Genomic DNA, 17,590 nt, shown 5'->3' with positions numbered 1-17,590 from the left:
CATTAGGACAGATTATGTTGAGCAAGAGTTTGTCTTTGATTTTTGAATATGCATCCTCAAACTTCCCTAAATATGTTGACTGCAATTGTATTTTAGCAACTACTGCTACATTTGATGATGGGTCAGTGAAACTGGGAGTTGGAAGTATGTTATGCTGAAGTTGTCCAAAATCAATGGCTTTGCTTTGTTATAGAAGAAGATTGTTATTTGTCGGTTAGAATAAAGTTTCTTTGTGTCATGCAATTATATCTGCTCGTGAGATATTGTATCTCAAAAACTATCTGGAATTCTTCTAGAAATTTACCTGCATCTTAATTAAGTAAAAGATGGCAGCTAGTGAATACTTACTGAGTTCCCCTTCGAATGTTGTGGGAACAGCCTGTCTTCATAGCATTGGCAGGTAGCAAACTAATTTATTAGGATTCTTAGTGATTCCTTAACATGTATAGGTATGACATTGAATGTGATGATTTCTCTAGGAATATTTTGCCATATGAGGATAAGATAAAATATCTTTGCATTATTTCCTCAACATGAATCTGTTAGCTCCTGAAGATAACTGTTGCTTGTTAGGAATGAGGAAAAGATGTTGTATTAAAGGGAGCATCAGAGATTGACAGATAATTTATCCAGAACTTAAAAATGTTTAGAAGGTGAAGCATTGTTCTATGCCACTAAAGGAGAAGAAACAGGCAAAAGATGAAAAGTGGAGCTATAAATTTTATTCTCATGCCAAAGGAACCCCAAAACTTAGGAGGCTTTGGTGAAAATGAGTTTGAAAAGTGTTTGTTTTCCAGTATTTAGTACTGAAAAGTTTTCCAAGCTAAGGATACAACTTTTATTTCAAAAATAATCTAAACACACCTTCCCTATTTCACCTTCACTTGTCTTCTTTGAAGCTTTTGTCAATCTTTAAGAAAATGTGCTATTAATATTTTTAATTGTGAAAATAGCTAATTTCATTACCACACACTGTCAATTACAGTCTGTGCAGATGTACGTCAAAAAAAATGTATCGTGTGTCAACATATTCAAATTTCTTGTTCCTGTTGCTATTAATGCCTGACTTTCATTGTCTGTCTATTAGGGAGTATGTTAAGTTTTGAAATATGAGTTAAGAACTGTGAAAAACATGTGTTGCTTACTTGGGGGGCATTATACCTTGACATTTTTCTATTAAATACCCTTTGAAAAACAGGAGGTAAGCTAGATGATTAAGTTTTAAGAAATGTATTTCCAGAGAATAGTTATAAATCTGAATTTACTTGGGCTTCATGGAAAATATCTTATAAAAATAGCTTAGAAGTCAATACCTCCTAAAATGTCATTTATTAGAACCCTAACTGTATAGCCTATCTATGGGGCTTTTTCCCTAGGTTGTTTGGGTTTTGTTTTTTTTTTTTTAAGTATTTACAACAGCAGGTAAGTTAATATTTATGCTTTAGTTTAAAATGGTCTCTTGCAAATGAATTGAAAAACAAGAGTGATGGAGTAATCATAGACTGGGGTAGAAGTAACTGTGATGGGTCTTCCAGTCCTTCCCATCCTTTTAGGCAACATTATAACTAAACCAGAAATGCAAAAGCTCTGTGATATTTCAGAGAACAAGATCTCCAGGATGATCTGAACATTTTTATAATTGATATGTTGTTTTACATTATTAAATGGATTCAGCTTGGTTGTAGAATGGGTTTGAATGGTTTAAAAAAATCCCCTGTGAGGCCATAGTTGGGTCCACTTCATGTTTCTTCCTTGTCTGACCTTTTCACCTTTGTTTATTCCCGCCTGCAGAGGCGACAGGAGGAAGGGTATTACAACCGTTTGGAAGCTGAAAGGCGCCGACAGCATGACGAGGCAGAGCGGAGGCTGCTGGAGCCTGACGAGCCTGGTCTGTACAGACCGCCACTTCCACGGGACTATGAACTCCCACCCCTACCCCTTTCGTCTAATGCTCCTCCTCCCCCACCTCAACGAAACACCTCTTACCTCAAAACACAGGTCCTCTCCCCTGACACGGTATACACTGCCAAGTTTGTTGCGTACAGTGAGGAGGAGGAGGAGGAGGAGGAGGAGAACTCCAGTCTAGCAGGTCAGGATAAGTACTCCTGCACGAGAAAATCTTATGGGGACTTCCCTCCTGCCGCCCTTAAGCCACAGCAGCCCTCCTGTCAGCCGCGCCCAGTGTCCGATGGCATCTATCTTTCCAACTCATTCCAGCCACCCTCGGTCAATGCCAACAGTACTGCTTACAAAACAGCCCAGCCCCCTCCCCCACCAAAAAAACCAAGTTTCTACCATCCCAGCAGCTCAACAGGTAGAGATAAGAAATAAGACTGAAAAATCCAATCTTCTTCCTTTCTATATATTTGGAATCTCTCTGCATACTTCCCACTGTGATAATGTAGATTTAGATGATCACTTATTTTGTGATTTTGATTTCACCTGATCACTGGAATCAGCATGGTGATCTCCCTGTAACTTCAAATGTAATGTCTGTGTGAATTTTCTTTTTTGTAAATGTTTCAGTTCTATCCAATTCCTTTTATACTTTAAAAATTCACATCTTTGATCAAAGGAAAACAATCAGTCCTTCTCAATTACTCCATAATCTGTTTGAAGTACTGTTGGTCTTGGCTTTCATTCTCTCCCTCTTTAAATAATCCTGATATTTGGTAAAATGAGCACCTTTTTCATGCATTTTGGTGACATAAAGTACACTTTCTGTTTGCCAGTATTGCAGGCATTTGTATTAAGCTTTTCATTAGTTAACTCAAGGTAGAAGGAGTCCTCATTCTGGATGAAATGCCAGATGCATTTGGCCTACAAGTGACTTGCCTGCTTTTGAAAACTGGTGCGTAACAGTGCCTTAGGATTTCCTCGGCATAGGGAGAGAGTACTTTGTTAGCTAGGTAAAAAGTAGCCTATCCCAACACTGATGCAGACTACTTCATGACAGGGGGGTCAGGAAACCTCTTCTTCATCGAAATGTTTTTCTTTCAACTCATCTCTTCCTTAACTTGTCTCTTTTCTCAGTTGTATCTTTTTATTCTTAGTGTGTGACATCAATTATCACACGATCTTACTAGAGATGTAGTTGCATTTATTATAACACTTGTAGTTAACTGTAGATCACTACGATACTTCTGACAGTACCAAGACGTGGAAGCTCTTACACACACAAGTACAAAGTTTAGAAGAAAATTTTAAATGTTTTGTATTCAAAATAGAACTTCAGTCTGAAGGATTCAGCCATCAGCTGTTTAGTCTGGTTTTACTACCTAAAGCAAATAGGGATTCTGATAAATTTTCTTAAATATAAAGAATTTTTCATGTGTTCAATAAGTTTCATGAGATTTTTTTGAACACCATAATGCATTGGGACTCAATATGAAGACTCTTATGAAGCCAAAGAATTAACTTCAAAATTAAGAAATATATTTCCGTTTTTAATTATCTCAGACATAGCTTATTTAATTCTCTATAACTGTGGCTTCTACTATTGTAAATCAGTCTTGGACAAATTCATCCTCAGTTTTTCAGATTGGTATTTGGATCCTACCTGAGTATTCAAAATGCAATCAAAATCAGTTTGCAGGTATTTAAAGTATTTAAAACAAATTTCCTTCTGGATTTTTAAAATTCTTAACATAGCATTTATATATATAGAGATATATATATACACACACACACATATATATATGCACATTAGAGAGGGGCGGGGCACACACACACAAATGGTATTTTAAATAACACTAGATTCATCAAATTACAAACAAAATTGTGACTATTAACACCCCAGATTAATTTGGAGTTTTGGTACCACTTAAGGAATATTGTAGTTAGATTTCTCCTTTTAATCCTCTTAGCTTTTAGTCATACCACTAATCCTTATTTTATTTCACACTTAAAATATCACATAGGAGCAGGTTATGACCTGCATCTGATTGCTCGAGCTTCTCTGAAGACTCCCTTCGTAAAGTACAGTTGCTTGCCCCAATTGCAGAATGCCTGGTGCACCCACCTTGTCACCTCTCCATTTCACTAATACTGTCATAGTGCAGATCTCTGCAACTGTCTTGTCTGTTATTTGCGCTCACTTTGCCAATGCACGCTTCTGCTCGTACTTGATTCCTTCCACTGGATAGTTTGCAGAATGAGGATGCAAAGAGGGATTCTAACTGAGAACTTCTGATTTTATTAAATTGTGATTATTAGCTGTATAAATTGATTCATGCCAAATACATAATCACTTTGTATGTTCAACTTAGAACATGAAATGTGTTGTTATTAACATGGAAGGTGAACATATTGAAGAATTGACATTTCTATCAGTGGAAGAAACCAACATTGTTTCTCAATCAAGGCCCACAAGATATAACACAATATTCTGAAAAAGAAGTTACTTAGTTGAAACAAGTTGGAAAGGTGATATTGGCATGGTATTCCTAACACTTGTTGAAATATGAGATACTTGACCTTAATTGGCTTTGAAAATATAGTATTTCTAATTGGATTGAGTCAGTGTTTAGTCTTTTGGGTCTTTGATGAGGATGGTTTGCTACACAGTAATTCTAAGTGAACTGAACTAAATCAGAAATAAAGATGCAGTGCTGAAAAGCTGGTATTAACGGAAGAACTGAATTTTTCCCTCTCTAAAATACATTGGATCAGAATAACCAATGAGTGTTCTGGCAAACCAGTCTTTTATTTTTAAGTAGGAGGTGCATATTAAAATTTCTCCATTTTTGTGCACATCCAATACATTTAATTGACAAAAATAAGAAAAATTTGGTGATATTGAATCTGGTATTTCATACCCTTTATGGTTAATGCTAGATATCTCTAGTATGCCAATTATGCAGGAGTTTTATTTTGCCTTGTCATTGTTTTCTTTAAAATGTAGTTCTCATATTGAATAGTTTTGTTGGGCTGCACACACAACACACACACAGGTATATGTATATATATATGTGTATATATACATACACATAACACATATATTACCTAGTTAATTTTGTATAAAAGTACTTTATAAGGCCACTGTTATTAAATGTCTTTTAAAACATACTTGTAATATTGTGAAATGAGAAATTTGAGGTCACAATATTTAAACAGGTTTTCTATTTTTTTTTTTAACCTATGGATAGATATATGAAGAAAATTCTTGTCAATCAGGGACATCTATTACCTTTTGTTGATTTCCCATTAAATAACTTTTAGGAAAAGTCACACATAAATTTTTTTTTTTTAATTTACGTATGTGTAGAGTGAATAATATTTACATACATTCTATATTTTTCTTTACTTGAAGAGCTCAAAGTCCTTTACAGGTGTAACTATTAAGAACTTGGTGGCCTGCACTTAATAGCACAATTATAAATACATGAGGTTGCTTCTCACAAATCAGCAAAATTAATTTTTAAGAGAACTCTTTGGGTATAGTAAGTACTTGGATTGTTTACATCACCAGAATATATAAACCTGCAAATCACGTTCAATGGACTATTCAAATGGGCCATGTCTGGGGGCCTATTTTTTGTTCAGTAATTCCAAAATCTGGTTATCTCTGAGGCATTGCATCTTTATTATAAAAATAGATTTTTTTTTTTTGTGGCAATAGTGTATACTTCTCAATCCTGCCCATATATGTGTTTATTTATCTCTTGTGTTCATTTGCAAAAGGACCGAACTCTTACACTGGATCTACAGGAGCAGTTGTTGGCGTCCATGAGATTTATAGAGATCCAAGAGAGAAACGATCTAAAAGGTACGGTGTTACAGTTTTTCCAAAAAAGGAAACTCTTCTGTGACATTGAGTCTGTCCTTGAAGTTCTCTCCCTCCATTTTTCTAAAGCTGATTGACTGAAATGTAAGGTATGTCATTGATTCTGTTATCAAGTTGATACTGCCTTTGGTGTATGTATATCACAGAAGGTTTCTTTGGTACTTTTATTAATATAATATAAATCTTTTCCTAAATCATATGTTGACTCAGGCAATATTTACAAATAACTTTAGGCAAATTCTCATGTCAGACCTCCTCCAGATGGAACTCTGTGGGAAAGTAAGTAGAGAGTAATTGGTCTTTCCGTTTCCTCTTGAGGATAGTAACTAGTTGTCATCCAGATCATATTGCCCCTGATGTGTACAGACAGAAAAAACAGGTAGCATAAATGTCATTGTCAAAGAAACTTAGACAACTGGCATTTGTTAAGTGCCTATTATGTGCCAGACACAGGCTAAATTAAGTGGGAATGCAAAGAAAGGTAACAACAGCCCCAACTCTCAAGGGGCTCACAGTCAAATGGGGGAGACAGTATGTGAGTAATTGTGTGCAAAGAAACTATAGACACCTTGAATTGGGGAAAATGATTAGGATTAAGGAAGACAAGGAAAGGCTTCTTACAGAAGGTAGAAACTTAGCTAAGACTTGAAGAAAGCCAAGAAAGCCAGGCTGTGGAGAGGAGGAGGGAGAAAGCATGAGGAATAGACAACAAAAATGCCCCGGGTCTGGAAATGATGTGTCATGAGCAAGAAGCAGCCAGGAAGCCAGTGTTCCTGTGTGGCAGAGCATGTGAAGGCAAGAGTAAGCTCTAAGGAGATGGAAAAGATAGGAAGGGACCAGGTTCTGCAGGACATTAACAGATCTGGAATAACATTTTCTCTTCAGTGCCATGCTTTTTTAAGCATACTAGCTGGCGAGGTAGATGTAGCTAGATTTAATCAGGGAAGTCGTAGATAGTATCCCTCTAGAATGGAGCTCAAAGGTCTTTTGGTATGTTATAAGTCATGTGTAATATATAATGTCCCTTCAATTAAGCCTCGTAGTCTTGCAGAGTTTACCTAGTTGTTAAAAATTAGTTACTTGGCGTATTCGAAGAATAATTCCACATGTAGCTCAGATTTACCTTGAGACTAGAATGAAAAAGTAATAGACATCAATGAAACATTTTTCTGCCTTTTTTTTCTTTTTGTAGACTTAAATACAACCCAAACAGTCTGTTAGGATCATTTCCCCACTGAAGAGCTGTTTATTTAGTTTGCAATAAAAATCAAAGTTCTGCCTCCTTGAAATTCCACTTGGTCTCCCAGAATTTAAATTCTTACCAGTAGTATTAAGAACTGAATCATTTTGATAAGTGGTACCTGAGGCTTAATATTATTTTTCTTCATTTTTAGCCAAGATGCAGATTTACCTGGAGTTTCTGGAGCCCCTGAAAATTTGACATTCAAGGAACGTCAGCGTCTCTTTTCTCAGGGCCAAGATGTATCCAATAAAGTAAAGGCTTCTAGGAAATTAACGGAACTGGAAAATGAACTGAATACAAAATAAGAGGAAAGGGGTAGTAAGAGGAGAGGGGGGGGAGGCAGGCACCTTATTGGATTTAGCTGGAGGTTCTCCAAGTATATAGGATTTACAGGAGTGGGAAGGAGAGGGGTCTTGTTTTTTGTAAATTAATTTTGTGATTCCTCTGTTTCTTAAACTGTTAATTGAGAATTAGAGATGTTGCAATACATGGAAGATTGATTATTTACCAAGAACCCTGTGGTTTCTACTATAAAAGCACTGTAAAATTCTATTTTAATGATAGGAATCACATGAAGGTAACTATCTTTTTTTTTTTAAGAGGGAATTTTTCTTCACCCTACCCTCTTCTGTAACTGAACATGTAGCATATGTCAGAAGTTATATTTCTTGGTCTTTCACAACACTTTGTTTTAGCTGCTGAGCAGAGGAAAGAGAAGATAGCTTGAACTGCCCAAATTATTCTGTGCACTATCTGTTGAGGCTTATACATTGTTTTACAGGAGAATTTGTCTCTAATTTGATTTTATCTCAGAAGAGACAACATACTAGTGTTTAATGTATATCACATGCTATTTATGAGCTGCTAACCAGCATATCCCCTTGGTTGTGTCTAAAGGACACTAACTAGGGCACTCTTAGTTCTTAATAGTCATTATTCTCTGTATAGTAATTTAAAATTAAGCAATTTTGACTTAAAGTTATTTTAAGCAAAATGAATGCACACCTGAGAAATCATTACACCTCATGTCAAAGCAAATGCCCCCTGATGTATACAAAGTATTTTATTTACAAGTGAAATCCAGAAATAAGAAAGTTGTGGCAATAATCACTTGGAATATTTTGTTTTTAGCTTTATTTTTTTTAAATGTTAGAATAGTTTTGGAATAAGAAGCAAGAGATAGTAAGTTGCTGTCATGGTGTTCTCATAGCTTAGGACCAAAATTTTTTCAAGTTTTTAAGTGAATGCAGGATATATAATAAATGACAAGCATCAGTGTGCTTCCTCTGTGGCTAGGAATAAAGTGAACGAGAAGAAGGGAAGTTTAAAGTGTAAAATTTCATATACCAACTATTGTTAGAATAGTAAAATTTATGTAAATGAAATGGATTTATTTTGTGTTTCTAGAAAACCATCACATATACCAAGAAGGAAGAAATTTTAAGTAAATTGTCTTCATGTCTGGCACCTGTAGTGTCCTCTTACATTATTTTATGTATTGTAAAAACAAAAATAAGACAGATTTTGGCAGTTCAAGCTATTTTTTCACACTATGATAGCCTTATTTAATTTTAAATTGTATTTCATCACTGTCATTTCTTCAGCTATGGGATATATGGCTGATGTTGGGGATAAGGAGTTTGTTTTTCAATGTGTGATGTTAAAATGATATATATTGTTGTGATTCCAAACAAATTTTCTATATGACAAAACCCTGTTGTGGGTTTTATATGATTTTTTCTGTACCATATTGTTCTCTTATAAATATATATTGGGGAAATGCACACTTCCATATTTAAAGGGTAGAGATTTTCACTGCCTTAGAAGATAAATCACTTTTCTTAATAAGAGTTGTATGATAAATAAAAATGAATGAAAAATTTGGGTGTAAATATTTTTTACATCTTTCAGTTTCTTATTTTAAAGTGTGCTTTTGCCATTTCAACTGTTCAATATGAAGTAAGAAAATAAACTGGTTCAGAGTGTTTATGAAGGATTTGCATGCTTATCCTGTCTGAAAAATCAGGAAAAGCAAGCCCCTCCCAAAATATCTTGAGAACACTAGCAGCCTTACAGTGACTAAAATTCAGCACTTTTCTTTAAGGAAAAATTAATGCTATGGATGAATTAACATTTTTCTTCCCAGTATCTAAAAAAAGATTAGTGGAAATAACAACAAAACCACCATGTAAATGTCTATTTATACATACTATAATATAATGATAAGATTATATGTAAGTATGTATTTATCTGGAGACCATAAATGATTTAATCAAAAGTGGATTTGGCCATCATTGGGCCATCTAATAAAATGTGAATATATATGTAAAAGTGCTTTTCATAATTGTTTATGTATTATCATGGAAAAAAGCATCAAAACTGCTGTAGTTTCCCATTTCTACTGTATTTCACTTGCAACCTATTTTTAATAAACTTTATATGTATTTAAATGTTGTATTTTATTAAATTTAGATCCTACTTAAGAGTTTATATTCCCAAAATGATCCTTTCGGCATTTTGTCATGGAATACTAAGTGCTGCTGCAGGATAGAATAATAGCTCATGTTTGTGTATAAAAAGCATTCTACATAATTTAATTCATTTAGTCCTTAGAACAGCTCTGTGATATAAGTACCACAGGCAGATTTCCATTTTAAAAATGAGTAAATTCAGGCCCGAGAGGCTGTGATTTGGTCATGATTCAGTCAAACGCCGCAATTATTACCTGCTATGATAAACCCTGAGGATACAGGGATAAAGAGTCCATATTTTTTAGGAAGTAACAAGGGATGACAAGGTAGAGGGAGAGATAAAACATTATAAATTAATAAATTTGAGTAGGAAATATATTTAAAAGAAATCTACTTTTTCTGGATTCTGTATTCTATTCTCTTCATCTAATTCTATAGACTTTGCCTTAGGAAGTCATGTGATAAATATGAATGAGGAAAAATTGGGGGAGTAATTTTTTTTTTTTTTTGCATTGTTCAGGTTTCAAATTTGAAAGTGCATTTTTGTCATTTTACCTGTTCATTATGAAGCAAGAATAGGTCAGCTGGTTCAAAGTGGTAATAAAGGAGCCTACCAGGAGTAAGTCTCACAGGGAGCCTGTCAAAGACTTTTCCCTGCATCCAGGGGAGATGATGCACGTCCTTGTTGCACTCCAATCCTGGTGCCCCCTACTCTTTTCCTACAAGTCATTGGTGAAGGACATGACTGTTAATACTTAGGTGATCAAGAAGTCACTGTCACCAGCTGCAGTCATGATAATATGGTGAACCGCCACAAAGCCTTACCATCTGTCCCACCACTGCTCTCTAAGGACTGCTAGTCCTTTGTCACCTGTGATGGTGATACTGTGTGTGGATGGATGGGGGGGGTGGGGTGTGTGTGTGTGTGTGTGTGTGTGTGTGTGTGTGTGTATGTGTATGTGTTGTCCTCCCCTAATTTCCTTGAGACAAGGCTGTCCTGCTTTTCTGTGTGTATCCATCTCAGCACAGTTCTTGACCATCCTAAGTGCTTTTCCATTCCATTCTTTGTATACCCTTGTTTAATATACACTTTAGAATGGTAGTGCCAAACTAAAATAGAAGTTGGGGACCATTGTTCTGTACACAAGGATCCCTGCAGGGGCTGCATGTTGACTTAGTTTTAAAACGTAATGTATTTTTATCTGGATCACGCTGGCACTTGGGAGTGTCATGGGCCTCTTGGCCACCTCTGCTTTGGAACATATTTTTTTAGGGCAGGTCCTTTGCCTTTTTTCATTTTTATATTTGATATTTTGTCTGTTATTAACTTTGTCCTTACTTGATTGTGAATTATTAAGGACAAAATTCAAAATCCTTTGCCTCTCCTGAATCCATCTTACATATGGCAACAAGCCTTTCCTGCCCTTCATCCTCTTTCCTTTTCCTTCAGTGTCATGGATGTGAACAATTTTCTTCCTCTGGGTCATCCTAGAATCTGTTGAGTTGTGGATAACATCTTTCTGGTATTTCAAGAATATGTTCCAATGACCAGATAATTACTCAAGGTGGGAACTGAGCAAAGGAATTACTAGGTTAGGAATCACAGCCACGTAATAGTATAGAATTTCCAGAGCACTTTAATTACAAATGTGAATGGAATTTTTATTTCTAATGCATGAAATTCTCCCCCAGAATTGAACTGTAATATTTTTTTCCAGAGCAGTATCTCCATAGAGAGATGACACAAAAGATTTGTTGAGCTTAATTTAACGTCTGTGACCAATTCACAGTTTTGCCAGCAGGTGATTTCGTGTGCCTAACTTCTTGCAACCCCTCCAGTGGTGACCAAGGTTTCTGTCATCTTTGCCAATTTTCTGGATGTGACGTGAAATTTCATCAGTTTAATTTGCAGTTTTCATAGTGACTGAATGATTTCATTTGTTTATTGATACTTCTGAAGACAACATCTTTCGATCATTTATCTCTGGAAAATGGCTCTTGGCCTTCATTTATGTCAGTTTCCTACTTAGATATCAGAATTTCACTAATATTTGATAGTCATATTTTTCACTCACCACTTTCTCCTCTTATTCTCCAGGCATTGATTTTATTTGCGTAAAACAAATTGTCTTTTGTCTTCTAGCCTTTTTTCAATTCTCCCTTGCCCTTATGCCCCAGCTACAGGTCAGAACCTATCTGAGATGGCTAGGTAATGGAAAAGCCCACCAACATTAGAAGCATCACTCCCCATATTTCTCCCACCTTGACTGCTCACAGAGCTTGAATAAGATGGGAGTCACCAATTCTGTGTCTAACCCTAAACGTTAGGTTTTGCTCTCTGCCCTATCTCTACATCCTTCTGACATCTGTCAGTCCCTATCATTTGACCCGCTAAAGTAGCCAAAGGATTCAACTTACCGTTCTCTGTGATGTGAACCCTTAAGATTTCAAAGTCTTTCCATCTATCATGAAGCTGAATTTTCTTATATATGTTGTCTCCCCCAATTAGAGTGTGTTCTTTTTGAGAGCAAGAACTGTCCCCTGGTTTAACACAGTGCCCAGATGTTTACACATAATAAGTGCTCAATGAGTTTTTTTTTTTTAATTCATTCTTTTATTCCCTTTTCTCTAGAGATAGTCTTGGAACATACCCCCTTCCATTTTTTTTGTGTGACCTTTAATGTTCTATTATATATGCATTTTGAGCTTATTGTGTTGTATGTTATAAGATGCTGGTTTAAACCAATTTTCTTCAAAGCTTAATTTTACCAGCAATTCTTGCTAAATGTGGAGTTCCCTCCCCCCACCAGAAAGGTACATTTATGAATTTATCAAATTACCATTTTTTATTCATTTTGTTTCTTGTTTGTCTATCTGCTCCCTTAATATACTTTTTCTATGTTTTAATCAATATCAAATAATTTTGATTATTACTATTGTATAATGTAGCTTAAAGGTTGGTAATGCTTCATTTTGAGGAGTAATTTTTCATTATTTCTCTTCAGATTGTAGATTTTTTTTTTGTTCCTCCAAATAAATTCCATTACTTTGTCCAACTCTGTAAGGTTTCTCCTTGTTACTTATTAGTCTAGCACTAAATAAGTAAATTAAGTTGGGTAGTTTCATAATTGCTATTTGGACACAGCATAATCATGAGCACAAGGTTTTTTTAACTTACATTTTCTGTTTTCATTATCTACTTGAAAAGCAATACACATGACCATTTCAATGCATAAAGAATAGAAAGGTTTGTATATGAAACTTTCTATCAAGTACAGTTTTTTAAAGTATATATTAAATTTCACTTAACAGGAATAGAAAACTTACCTGTTTATATGTGTTTTCCTTCTGCTTTCTTCAGTGTGCATTTAAAAATTTTTGTATTAATACTATTGTTTCTTTTTTTTCACATCACTATCATTACCCACCAGCCTCTTCCCCCTACAAACCCCATCCTCAAAGAGATGAGCCATTCCTTTTAACTATAGTATAGTCAAGTCAAATCCTCACATTGACCATGTGTGAAAATACACATCTCATTTTACAAACCTAGTTTATTCCTCTCCTTGTTAAGAGGGTGGCAGTATATATTTCATCATCTATCTCCTAGTCATTGCTTTGAATGTGGTTCTTAAATTTTTCAAAGTAATTTTCTGTTACATCATAGCAGTTATTATATAAATTGCCCTTTTCTCACTGCATTATGGATCAGTTAATACATGTTTCCCAGGTTTCTTTGCATCAAACATTTTCATCATTTCTTATAATATTCCATTATATTCCCTTATCCCATTTGCTTATCACTTCCCAAATAATTGGCACTCATTTCCAAGAACAGCTGAAAAAATTATAGTTTATGAATGCTATGGACTATGTTGAAAGGGACAGAATTTTACTGAACAAATTCTGAAGGAATTAGCAGAACCAGGAGAACAATGTTGTGAAGGAAAACAACTGTTTGGATCAATCCAAATTCTAGAAGACTGATGATGAACCATATTTTGGCAGAGAAACGATGGACTAAAGGTATAGAATCAGACATGGCTAATGTGTACATTTCTTTTACTTGCCTATACTTATTTGTTACAAGGGGGAGAGGACTTACAGTGGGAAGTGATAGTAAATTTTTTTTTTTTTAAAAAAGCATTACTGAGACTTTTTTTTTAATAGGAGAGAGCAGAAAGAAGCCCAGAAGAGAATACACAAGCAGGGCAATGTTGGAACTACCAAGTTAACCAAAGTGTATAACACAACCCCCTGTCAGGATGGCCTTTTAAAGAAACAAGTAGAAGAGTAGCACAGGGTGCACAACTATGGATGGGGTTGAAATCTGCACTGCTGGTGGGAGCTCTGGAATGGATGCAATCACGGATCCACTTGAATATACTAAAACAACGCAAAACTAAAGCTGTATATGATAGAGATTCATGGTATCATACATCAGTCAATACACATTTCTTATTGTCATACCACGAGCACTGAATACTCTAACTGTCCAAGTGATAATTTCGTTAAGGGCCAGTTTGTAGTTGAATCTGTGCGAGTCTTTTGTGTGTTTTGTAGACTGATCTTCAGACATTTTATTTTGTAGTTATTTGGAAAAAGATTTCCCTATTTTTGCTTCTTGGATTTTATTATCATAAAGAAATGCTGTTGATTTTTTAGTATTTATTTTGTAGTCTGCAACTCTGCTAAAGCTACTAATTGTCTCCATTAGCATCTTTTCTGATTCTCTAGAATTTTCCAAAGATGTAAGGATGAAGGGAATAGCACTTAGACCTCAGCCACCAGTACCATCTAATACTGGTTTTTAAAAATAGACAAGACCAATGAAACAGATTAGGCAATGGAGAATAAAAAATAATTGAACTTAGTAACCCAGTGTTTGATAAAGTGGAAAACAAATTACCTAGGAAAGAACTCTTTCTTTAATTTAAAAAACAACAACAACAACAACTTCTGGGAAAATTGGAGAACAGACTGGCAGAAATTAGACTGAGATCAACAAACGTCATACACTATATTCCACAATGCAGTCTAAATGGATATGTGACCTAATATTAAAGATCACACTACTTAAAAATTTAGGAGATAAGTAGATCATATATCTCTTACAGTTATGAGTAAGGAGATGTATTCTTAACCGAACAATTACATGATTTGTACAATTACAATAAATACATGAAACAAATAACTTTGGTTATATAAAACTTAAAAGCTCTGCACAGAAATTAATACACCTATATAATGTTTGTTGTGGGCAGCTAGGTAGCACAGTGGATAGAGTGCTGTCCCTGGAGTCAGGAAGACCTGAATTCAAATCTGGCCTTAGACACTAGCTGTGTGACCCTGAACAAGTCACTTAATACTGTTTACCTCAGTTTCCTTATCTGTAAAATGAGGTCACAAAGAGACAACAAATGTACCTAGGGAAGCAGTCAAATGGGAAAACATTTTTGTTTGAGATTTCTCTGGTAAGTATTTGGTATCCAAGATATATAAAAAATTTATATCTATATGATAATGTGTATATACATACACATATATACATGTGTGTAGTATGTGTATATATGCAGAAACACATAAAATACCAAGAACCATACCCCAATAGCTAAGTGTTCAAACAGTACTCAAAACAAGAATTGGTAACAGCCATTTTGGAAAACTGTTTGAAATTATACAAATAAAGTGACTAAAATGTTGGCATGTGCCCTTTGAGCTACAGACTCCATTATTGAGTTTCCTATACCCCAAAGAGGTCATTGATAGGAAGAAAGATACTTTTTGTGATAGCAAAGAATTGTCAGTAAAGGTGATGAACAAAATATAGAACATGAATGTAATGGACTATTGTGCTGTAAGAAATGCTGCTTGATGTATACAGGGAAGCATGGAAAGACCTACACCAACTTTTTTTTTTCTTCCCTCCCAGCCCTAGAGGTGGCTACTGTTAGACACAAATAGGTATATATATAGATTTATACATGTATAAACATACATATATATGTTTACACACATATACATATATATGTAAGGTATGTACATATATGTGTGAGATTATTCTATACATCTATCAGTTCTTTCTCTGAATGCAGATAGCATTTTTCTTCATATGTTCTAGTCCTGTATTTATTGAATAAGTTCTACTGTCTCCCCATTGCATATGATGCTTGCTTTTGATTTTTGATAGATAATTTTAATATTAAAAAATGTCCCTCTATGCCTATACTATGTATGTTTTTAGTATAATTGAGTGTTATATTTTGTCAAAGACTTTTTCTGCCACTATTGAGATACTCATGTGGTTTTAGAATAAGAAGAAGGGTCTTAGGGTATAGTTAGATTCTCTAGTACATGTATGCAAAAACCATGGACACGAATCACCACAGATGAGAGACCATCGGGGCAGAGGGTTGTAAACTGCATATCCACACAGATAAGATCACAGCTTCATCCAAATGAGCACCCTCAACATCCCAGACATTTTAGCATAGTGGCTACAGCATGAGCTCCCATTAGAAGTAGCAGGAAAGCACTTTGAAAGCTTGAGTTTTGCATCTTCAATGCTTTGTAAACATGTACTGTTAATCATATTCCCATTGTACCATATGAACATGCCTTTGTACTGGCTGTCCTCCATGCCTGAAACGTACCTCCTTCTTAGCTTCTGCATTGTCTTTCCTGATTTCCCTCGCCACCAGATGCCTACTCTTCCAGACTACCCCAAATTTCAATTTGTTCACTGTAAGTATGCAGTATATACCTATATAGGGGCAGCTAGGTGATACGGTGAATAGTGCTGGGCCTGGAGCCACCACCACACATGCAAAATTTAAAAGTGAATGCAACAAAACTATAAAGAACAGGTATGCCTTGAAAAAAGAGATATGAAAAGACCCTCCCAACCAACCCTTTTGGGAAGTCCTCAAGCAATAAACATTACACGTATTTTTAGACGTTTTCCACATATATTGATCACATGCTGTTTTCATCTCTTTTTTTTTTTTTGTCTTAAAATAATTGTTAAATGGGATGGCTTTCTGGGAGAGATACTGGGGGAAGCTATGGTAATATAAAAAAAAAAAAGGCGTCAATGAAAACCTTTTTTTAAGTATAAGGTGGTCCTGAGACCAAAAAACAAAAACAGTGAGACCCGCTTATTTTATGGAAAGAACACTGGGCTTGGAGTGGGATAACCTGAGTTTGTCAGACTCCGTCATTTCCCTTAATGTGGGCTAGGGTTTGGGGTAGGGATGGGGACCAGGTAAGGATGGCTGGGCCTATGACTTAATAGAAATTGAGAGGCAGATTAATTATTAATTTTAGAGACCTGTTTGGGGCGCCAGAAGTGAAACAACAGGGTCACTCAGCCGACATGCGTAATAGATAGGACTGGAACCCAAGAGTTAAAGCTCCCCTCTCTATACCCGCTACACCCCTCTACCTCTCAAATTGGGGCTACAGTGTTAACAGCGAACAGATTTTTAAAGGTGCATGTTCATCATGGTCGAACGCCCTTCTCCCGGCAAAATAAGAACCATGAGTTTGAAGGCGGGCGGGTAGCGGAGTGCGGATGCGTCCTCGAAGTGGCTGGAGCGCGCCCTGGCAGGTGGGTCCGAACGGCCCCATTGCCCCCGAGTCAGTTTCAAAGGCAGCAGCGGCAGCCGTAGGATAGATAGCTAGGAGACTCCTGGAACGCATAATGCCCGCCAAGATCTTAAACTGGAGCTTCATCACCAACCAGCGGATTCAGCAGCTGAAGAGTCAAGTTCGGGTGAGCCCGAAAGCTGCTCAGTGGTCATGTCCAAAGGCCTTTACCCCTTGCCAGGCTGGTAATTTAAAATATCCTTTCCAGGAGGTGCGCCCTCGCCCTTCACCATCCAGACTGGTTCCCCCGCCCCTACGTGCCTGGAGTCCTTTTCAGGCTTAGAACCATAGAATTTCAGAGGGCCTCAAGCCCATCTCTTTGATTTTACAGAGGAGGAAACTGAGGCCCAGAGAAGTCACTAGAGTGACTTCCTCCACTATACAGCTAATACGTGGTAATGAAAGGAGCAGAACTTCTCTTCAACTAGAATTTGCAGAATTTGG

At 36.0% G+C, this 17,590-nt stretch overlaps 1 protein-coding gene across 1 annotated transcript in view; it reads left to right on the top strand.

Moving 5' to 3' along the window:
- AFDN (afadin, adherens junction formation factor) overlaps nucleotides 1-9,452 on the top strand; it is a 180,801-nt gene extending 171,349 nt beyond the window's left edge. The window contains exons 30-32 of the mRNA XM_027854857.1: nucleotides 1,792-2,314; nucleotides 5,683-5,767; nucleotides 7,180-9,452. Of these exons, the coding sequence (XP_027710658.1) occupies nucleotides 1,792-2,314; nucleotides 5,683-5,767; nucleotides 7,180-7,333 (762 nt within the window). The 3' untranslated portion in view covers nucleotides 7,334-9,452. The remainder of the gene's footprint in view (nucleotides 1-1,791; nucleotides 2,315-5,682; nucleotides 5,768-7,179) is intronic.
- Nucleotides 9,453-17,590: the final 8,138 nt, after the last annotated feature.

Source organism: Vombatus ursinus, unplaced genomic scaffold, assembly GCF_900497805.2.
Source record: "Vombatus ursinus unplaced genomic scaffold, bare-nosed wombat genome assembly UNPS02010639.1, whole genome shotgun sequence".
Classification (NCBI taxonomy): domain Eukaryota; kingdom Metazoa; phylum Chordata; class Mammalia; order Diprotodontia; family Vombatidae; genus Vombatus; species Vombatus ursinus.
This window is presented reverse-complemented; position numbering and strand designations above follow the sequence as displayed.